The following is a 10,000-nucleotide window of genomic DNA, read 5'->3' on the forward strand; positions in this document are numbered from 1 at the left end:
ATACCAGCATAGTGTTGGTGGGTCTGAAACTCTGTGTGTCTAAAACTGTGCTTGCGCAGTAGATGTGAAAAATTATAATATATAAAGATGAGACATGGGCTATTTTACTTCATAATGATATGTCAATCTTTGGCATACCCGCTGATGAGAGATTCACCTAGCAAATTATTTTATTTGCTAATTAGAGTTTGAATCATGGTCTGGTAACAAAATATGGTCATGTCATTACACTTCTACATGTTTAAGAAGATTGATTCACAGTAACATGTAGCTTGGGAATGTATCCTAGTATTTTCTTCAGACATACTTTAAAGGTGACTTAGCTGCTCTTTCTGACAGATCAAGTCAATTCTTACAACCTTTCACACTGTTACAAACAAATGATAATTTTAATTCTTTTAACTCCTGTCTTACTGTCATGTCATTACACTTCTAGGACTTAGAATATCAAATCTTGCAACTTGCTACTTTGGTTTGCTTCAAGGTGAACTTTATTAACCCCTCTAATACTAATTACTTCAACCGTCATTGAGCCCTTAATATTAATTAGATTACCCACGGAACAAACACTGATGTATCTCCCAAGTAGTTTCAACCCTCCATCAATTCTGTGTATGTTTCTCCTCTAAACTATGGCATATTTACAATATTTGAATTCTCATATTCTGGCAATGTGCCACAGAGCACACACCAAAAGCAGAACCTTCTTTATATACACAACTAGCAGTATCGCCCGGCGTTGCTCGGGTTTGTAAGGGAAATAACTATATAAGCATTTTTAGAGAGTTACTTCCCTTATAGATGCCAATTCGGGCTTTCTTAGCCATTTCTGTTTTGGTGTCTTCAAGCCATGAAGTCGTTGTTCTAAAAGAACGCTGGTCTCCTTGACAACGCTTTACAACGTTGATTTCCTTACACTCCCTTCCCCACAGCTTCACGAGGGAGGGAAGAAAGGGGAGAAGCAAACAGGTGCAGGTGTTTGACCATGGACGCCAACTCCGCCGCCATCGACACACGAAAAATTATGCATTAAAATGGAATAAAAAATGATGTTAAATTATTTTTAAAATCGTAGACTCATCGTAGACGCGCGCTAATACTCAGATGGGCTCGATATGAATCACGACTATAAGATACCCGAATTTGGTTAAACTGCACCGCAAAATGTGGGAGTAGTTAGGAATCTAAATCGAAGGGGACAGACACTCACACAACTACAGTTTTATATATATAGATATGTGTGTGTCTAAAACTGTGCTTGTGCAGTGGATGTGAAAAATTATAATATATAAAGATGAGACATGGGCTATTTTGCTTCATAATTATATGTTAATCTTTGGCATGCCTACTGATGAGAACTTCGCCTAGCAAATTATTTTATTTGCTAATTAGAGTTTAAAATCATGGTCTGGTAACAAATTATGGTAAATGTTTCTATTTTTCATTTCCTTCGAAATTACTCCTAACCGTGGTTTGGATTTTGACTGCTCCTTCTAACATGCTAGGACACCTCTTTTGTGTTTAAATGTACACTAATTCTATATGAATATGTGTGTGTCAATGTACATTCATACACAATATGTGTGTATGTATACACTATATTTGTGTGTGTGTGTGTATGGATATATTGTGTATGTATTGTGTATGGATATATATATATATATATATATATTATAATGCGTATGTATGTATATATGTCAGTGCATTCATCGTTTGCACTTGGTGTTAGTAACAACTGTGTGTGTATAAGTGTGCATATATATATATATATATATATATATATATATATATATACGTGTGTGTGTGTGTGTGTGCATATATATGTGTGTGTGTCCAAGTGTATTCTTTGTTTGCACTCTGTATTAGCGACACTGAAGTTTCTATGCCATCTCTTCCTAAATACAAATGCTCCTTCATTAATCGCATATGAAATTTTGTGCATGTGTGCATGCGTGATACTATAATATGCATAAGTATGCATTCATTAATATTCAACAATATATATATTTGCATAGATACACACACATGTATGCACACATAGTAATGTACTTATATTCATATCAACAGGTTTCTTCATACATATATATACATACATACATATATATATACATATATATATATATATATATATATATATATATATATATATATATATAAATATACACACAAATAACATCTGTACATATAATACATATATGCACATGTGTTGAATATGTGTGTGAATAATATAACATACACATAAATACATACATATATAAGGACACAAAATATATACATATATACATACAGGTATAAACATAAACACAAATATGTATACATATATACACACACAAACACATACAATTATATATACATACACATTTAAATTTATATAAACACACACGTGTATATATAGATGTATTTAAACAGAATCATGTACATATACATCTTTATACCCACGTGTGTGTGTGTGTGTGTGTAATTCTACTGTGTGTGTTATATATTGCATATATTCTTTTTCAATTAAAGAAGATATTGATGTCATCTTGCCTACTTGGAGAATCCGATACCATAATTCATGTTTCTTTCTTTCTTTATACCCATATACATTGAGGGGAGGGTTTGGTGGTGGCTTGGTTTCTTACGTGCAATTATTGGGGAAATTTCTTCAAATATTTTTATTTACCTATTTTTCTTTTACCTGTGCATTTTGCCTGAAATTCTTTGCAATACATTACAATGCAAATCATCATCATCATCAGCAGCAGCAGCACTATTGTCATTGTTATCATTTTAGAATGCATTTCGAAAGAATGTAAAAAAAAAAAAAAAATCTGTAATGCTTTCTAACCAGGAAAAAAACAATTTTGGATTAAATTCATTTATCAATTTACATTTAAATATATATTTTTTTTAATTCTTCTTTTGCCAATTTCTTTTTTTCCAGAAAAATACTTTATATTGAGGGAGTAGTTTGCAATTTTCTGTTGAGTTTAAAAAAAAAAAATTTTTTTGTTATTATTTACTTTTTTGCCTGTATTGTTTTTTTTTTTTACTCTTTGCATTAAAGCTGGATTTTTACGATTTGTTAAAGCCTTTTCATAGGTCATCACAGCATATATATATATATATATATATATACATAAATATAAATATATATGTATTAGTGGGGGGGAATGTATATATGTATGTATATGTATGTTTGAGTTCACAAAGAGAAGGAAAAATAGTAAAATATAAATATTTATTCTGTTGCTAAGACTACTCTGAGTAGTAACACTGCATAATCTTAATGCAATATACATACATGCACATGTATATATATATATATATGTATGTGTGTGTGTGTGTGTGTGTGTGCGTGTAAAATGTGTAATCTTAATCTAGTGTTCTTTATGGATGGACTAAGAAAAAATACCATATGACAATATTTTTTTAAAAGCTGACAGAATCTTTAATACCCTGAGTCCTTAATATGTTTCTTAAAATTTTATGCATTCATATATATTTTTCATCTTTTACCTCATCTTCTCCCACCCACTCTTCTTTACTTTTTACCTTCCTCTAAACCAAGGTTTCCCACAGACTCTGCTTCCATTCCATGTTCCTCATCCCCTGCATTCTCCTCTGCCCTCATCTCTAATATTCGGTTACTTTCCTTTCACACACTTGTGAACCAGCCTTCATTCTCTGTTCCTGTTCTCTCTCATATTCACCCTCATGTACCCTGATCTCTTACCATCACCTTTCTTCATTCTCCAACGAACCAGCCTTCATTCTCTGTTCCTGTTCCCTCTCATATTCACCCTCATGTACCCTGATCTCTTACCATCACCTTTCTATCTTACCATCACCTTTCTTCATTCTCCAACGAACCAGCCTTCATTCTCTGTTCCTGTTCTCTCTCATATTCACCCTCATGTACCCTGATCTCTACCATCACCTTTCTATCTTACCATCACCTTTCTTCATTCTCCAACGAACCAGCCTTCATTCTCTGTTCCTGTTCTCTCTCATATTCACCCTCATGTACCCTGATCTCTACCATCACCTTTCTATCTTACCATCACCTTTCTTCATTCTCAACGAACCAGCCTTCATTCTCTGTTCCTGTTCCCTCTCATATTCACCCTCATGTACCCTGATCTCTTACATCACCTTTCTATCTTACCATCACCTTTCTTCATTCTCCAACGAACCAGCCTTCATTCTCTGTTCCTGTTCCCTCTCATATTCACCCTCATGTACCCTGATCTCTACCATCACCTTTCTATCTTACCATCACCTTTCTTCATTCTCCAACGAACCAGCCTTCATTCTCTGTTCCTGTTCTCTCTCATATTCACCCTCATGTACCCTGATCTCTTACCATCACCTTTCTATCTTACCATCACCTTTCTTCATTCTCCAACGAACCAGCCTTCATTCTCTGTTCCTGTTCTCTCTCATATTCACCCTCATGTACCCTGATCTCTACCATCACCTTTCTATCTTACCATCACCTTTCTTCATTCTCCAACGAACCAGCCTTCATTCTCTGTTCCTGTTCCCTCTCATATTCACCCTCATGTACCCTGATCTCTTACCATCACCTTTCTATCTTACCATCACCTTTCTTCATTCTCAACGAACCAGCCTTCATTCTCTGTTCCTGTTCTCTCTCTCATATTCACCCTCATGTACCCTGATCTCTTACCATCACCTTTCTATCTTACCATCACCTTTCTTCATTCTCCAACGAACCAGCCTTCATTCTCTGTTCCTGTTCTCTCTCATATTCACCCTCATGTACCCTGATCTCTACCATCACCTTTCTATCTTACCATCACCTTTCTTCATTCTCCAACGAACCAGCCTTCATTCTCTGTTCCTGTTCTCTCTCATATTCACCCTCATGTACCCTGATCTCTTACCATCACCTTTCTATCTTCTCTAGATAAGGTAAGCATGTATCTCCACTACAACAAGACACCTGTTCCTCTATCCTCTATTGTACGTTAACCCCTCAACATCTGGCACAAAGCCACCTCCCTCAATACTGCATCCCACCTTCTGCTGGGAAGGTCTTGTATTTCAAGTTACTTGTCATCCTCATTACTACTCAAGACATGGGAATAAGACCAGACAGGACACAGTGCACACTGTAAACTGGATGGTCTTAGGAAGGGCCCCAGCTCTTGAAATCATACTGAAGATGACATGGGAACACAACCAGATTCTTTGGCTCATCAGATCCTGTTGGACCACCATCCAACCAATCCCAGCATGGAAGATCATCATCATCATCGTTTAACGTCCGTTTTCCATGCTAGCATGGGTTAGACGGTTCAACTGGGGTCTGGGAAGCCAAAAGGCTGCACCAGGCCCAGTCTGATCTGGCAATGGCCACGAATGGATGGTGCTTTTTATGTGCCACCAGCATGAGGCCAGTCGGGGCGGCGCTGGCAACAGCCACGTTCGGATGGTTCTCTTACATGCCACTGGCACTGGTATCACAGCTGCAATTTCCATTGATGTTGATCGATTTCGATTCTCACTTGAAGATGGACATTAAAATCTGATGATGATATAGAATCATCTTTTTACTTCCACTTTTTGGAATGGTCAGTGGCAAGAGAGGAAGAGGCCGACCAAGAAGCCCCTGGCTTGACACCATTAAGAGTGACACGGGAATGGCCATAGCCAATCTGAAAGAAGCGACCCAGGATAGAACTGGCTGGAGAACACTGATCCATCAAGTAACCGAGAGTTGACTTCGACTGAGCGGATAGATAGATAGATAGATAGATGGATGGATGGAATGGTCAAGCTGTCACAGTTCAAGTCTTCAGGCACACACACACACACACACACACACACACACAGAGGCATGGCTGTGTGTAGTTTAGTTTACGTCGTAACCACATGCTTTCTGGGTCAGTCAGACAGTAGGATATTTTGGGAAAGGGCTGACCAATGACTTGTGAGTGGAACTGGTAGATGAAAACTGTATGGGAGCACATCCTGTGTGTGTGTGTGTGGAGGGGAGGGGGGGCAGGTAGACCAAGGTTCTCATTTCTGTTTCTTTGCATGAGATCTTCTGAGTAAGAGAATGTGATGTCATGATTATGATCCCCATGAACAATACATCTTTCTTGCCCTCTTTCTCTCCCCCTCCTTTCCTCCCTCTCTCACCACCCATTAGATATGCTTATGACACACACACACACACACATACACACACACACGCACAACATGGCCATCACCCGCTGCAATCTACTTTAAAATTTTCTTCTGAATTATCCCAACATCTCTAATCACTTCCTATCTGAAGAATAGCATCAGCAACAACAACAACAACAACCAGCTGTGTAAATTTTATTACCTTGAAAATAGGGGACATGTTGGAAATGTTCACTGTTCTGTTTCCTCTCTCCTCCCTTCTCTCTTTCTTTCCAATGCTCCCCCACCCCCACCCTCATTTGCACCGCATCATTCCGCATCAAATGATATGACACTGAATACAAGACACAAATTAAAACCTGCCGTTCTCTAATCAGTGGCACCTGCAGAAAGTATAATCAATATTTCCGTCAACTATACCACCACTGCCAACATGACTACCACCTACATCACCACCACCACCACCACTACAATCACAGCAACAACAACAACAAGAACAACAACACCGACTGTCACCATAATTACCACTGCTGGATCTACTTTTTCTATCGTTTTTCTGATTTGAAGGATCCTTGACAACAACAACTGATACGTAGCAATCAATGTCATCAGCACCAACCATGTCATTGTCAACAACAACCACCACATAGTTGTCAATACAGTCAACACCAACCATGTCATTGTAAACACCAACAACAGGCACATAGCTGTCAATATTATCCACACTGACCATACTGTTGTCAATACCAACAAGTCACATAGTTGTCAATACCATCAATACCAAACATGTCATTGTAAATGCCAACAACAGGCACATAGCTGTCAATATTATCCACACTGACCATACTGTTGTCAATACCAACAAGTCACATAGTTGTCAATACCAAACATGTCATTGTAAACGCCAACAACAGGCACATAGTTGTCAATTCCGTCAATACCAAACATGTCTTTGTAAATGCCAACAACAGGCACATAGCTGTCAATATTATCCACATCGACCATACTGTTGTCAATGCCAACAAGTCACATAGTTGTCAATACTGTCAACACCAAACATAGTAGAAGAACTTGCCCAAGGTGCCACACAGTGGGACTGAACCCAGAACCATGTGGTTCGTAAGCAAGCTACTTACCACACAGCCACTCCTACGCCAAGGACGAACTTATGAAAATACTTTTGGACAGGCAAAAGGCAGTATGGTGATGGGGAAGGATGCTTGTGTAGGCTGCCTACATATATAAAGGATATGGTGAATATGAGGAATTTGGGGAAGTGTGTCACATTAAAACCTTATTTCCAAAATACCAGTCCTTCGGTTAAACAGCCAGCACCGATCTTCTGCAATTGAAGAAATTCCCTATCTAACTCTATACTGATAAGAACATCAGAGCGACACTGTTTAGACAGTTGTGCATTTGTTATAAGTGGATGCAGTAATGCAAGTTAACATACACACTGCTTCAATTGTGTAAAGCTGCACACCTCTGCATCTGCGATCGTTTTACAGTTAAGTGAATTAGCGAAACTTAAGTGACTGTCAAGTAACAAGCACTGTGTCATATGGCTTATGGGATACGAGCCACTGAATGATGGTTGCTTTTATATTTTAATGATTTCATTAGCCACAACTTTTATCTAAGTTTAAGTTTCTCTCAGGAAATAATTCACAGAAGAAAGAAAGAAAGAAAAAATTTAAAAAACCCATAATATTGTAGAATTTCTCATTACTTTAAAATTGTTCCCAAATGTTTCAAACAGAACTGCAAGTATTCGTATGGTTACTTTTACTGGTTTCATACGAAAAATATGTAAATGGTGAGGTGGTGGCGAGAGAGGTGATGATGTCAGTGCTAATGTGTGATGACAGTCGGATTGGAAGTGTTCCTATGTGGTGGTGGTGGTGGTGGAGTAGAGCAATGATACTGTTGGTGTTGTAGTGTAGTGGTAGTCATGGTGGTTGTGCTGTGGTATCTAGCAGTATGTTTGGTGTTTGTGCTGAAGATGGAGACACATCATCATCATCATCGTTTAACATCTGTTTTCCATGCTAGCATGGGTTGGACGGTTCGACCGGGGTCTGGTAAGCCATGGAGGCTGCACCAGGCCCAGTCTGATCTGGCAGTGTTACTACAGCTGGATGTCCTTCCTAACGCCAAACACTCCGTGAGTGTAGTGGGTGCTTTTTACATGCCAGGGGAGGCTGGCAACGGCCATGATCGGATGGTGCTTTTTACGTGCCACCAGCACGGAAGCCAGTCAAGGTGGCGCTGGCATTGAACACGTACGGATGGTGCTTTTTACATGCCACTGGCGCAGGTGCCAAGGGAGGCTAGCAACGGCCATAATCGGATGGTGCTTTTTACGTGCCACCGGCATGGAAGCCAGTCAAGGTGGCGCAGGCATCGACCACGTACGGATGGTGCTTTTTACGTGCCACCGGCACCAAGGGACGCTAGCAACGGCCATGATAGGATGGTGCTTTTTACGTGCCACCCGCATGGAGGCCAATCATAGTGGCGCTGGCATCGACCACGTACGGATGGTGCTTTTTACGTGCCAGTGGCACGAAAACAAATTATGACCCCAAAATTAAAAGCGACTTATGAAGTAGTTTATTTTCCCACAAAAGCAATTTCTTGCATGTTGTTCTTATTGTTGCATATTAGCATCATTGTGAATATTCTTAATATTATTAAGACAGTCATTACAGAAAAAATGCTTAGTTGCCTTTGCATTCTGATTTCAAATTCAGTCATGGACAACTTTGCCTGTCATCCTTCCAGGGTTGATAAAATACTGAGTACTGGGGTCAACTTAATCAACTTACACCCTCGTCCAAAATTGCTGGCCTTGTGCTAAAATTGTGAAACCACTATTCTTATTATTAAGGCGGTGAGCTGGCAGATTTGTTAGCACCTGAGCTCAAATTCTGCCGAGATGAACTTTTCCTTTCATCCTTTCGGGGGTTGATAAATTAAGTACCAGTTGTGTACTGGGGTTGATCTAATTGACTGCCCTACCACCCAAATTTCAGGCCTTGTGCCTATAATAGAAAAGATTATTATTATTGTTGATAATAGGCGCAGGAGTGGCTGTGTGGTAAGTAGCTTGCTAACCAACCACATGGTTCCGGGTTCAGTCCCACTGCGTGGCATCTTGGGCAAGTGTCTTCTGCTATAGCCCCAGGCCGACCAATGCCTTGTGAGTGGATTTGGTAGACGGAAACTGAAAGAAGTCTGTCGTATATATGTATATATATATATGCGTGTGTGTGTTTGTGTGTCTGTATTTGTCCCCTAGCATTGCTTAACAACCGATGCTGGTGTGTTTACGTCCCCGTCACTTAGCGGTTCGGCAAAAAGAGACCGATAGAATAAGTACTGGGCTTACAAAGAATAAGTCCCGGGGTCGATTTGCTCGACTAAAGGCAGTGCTCCAGCATGGCCGCAGTCAAATGACTGAAACAAGTAAAAGAGTAAAGAGTAAAGAGAATGCTGTTTAGTTAGAGACAAGCTCTGACGAAGCAGATTCAGGATTGGCCAAACCCATCCAATTTTGTTCTATATTTAAGAGATGAGGAATTATGTTCATCATTTACATTATTTACATTTGACAGATATTTGTCCTCATCTTGTTTGTTGTAAACCCGTTTCAGCTGATATACCCTCCAACCTTCATCAGGTGTCTTGGGGAAATTTTGAATCTGGGTTCTCATTCCTATTTTTTTTTTTCGATATTATCATTATTATTATTATTATTATATTTTTTTGATGTTATTATTATTATTATCATTATACAGGTCACTGGTTGGAATCAAACTTGGAATGAGAAACCCAGGTTCAAATTTTCCCCAAG

The 10,000-nt window shown here is 39.0% G+C and overlaps 1 protein-coding gene across 1 annotated transcript in view; it reads right to left on the reverse strand.

Moving 5' to 3' along the window:
• Positions 1 to 10,000, reverse strand: part of LOC115223118 (phosphatidylinositide phosphatase SAC2-like) — a 612,947-nt gene that overhangs the window by 40,833 nt on the left and 562,114 nt on the right. The window contains 1 exon segment of the mRNA XM_036512108.1: positions 6,652 to 6,875. Coding sequence (XP_036368001.1) covers positions 6,652 to 6,875 — 224 coding nt within the window.

Source organism: Octopus sinensis, linkage group LG22 (assembly GCF_006345805.1).
Source record: "Octopus sinensis linkage group LG22, ASM634580v1, whole genome shotgun sequence".
Lineage (NCBI taxonomy): Eukaryota > Metazoa > Mollusca > Cephalopoda > Octopoda > Octopodidae > Octopus > Octopus sinensis.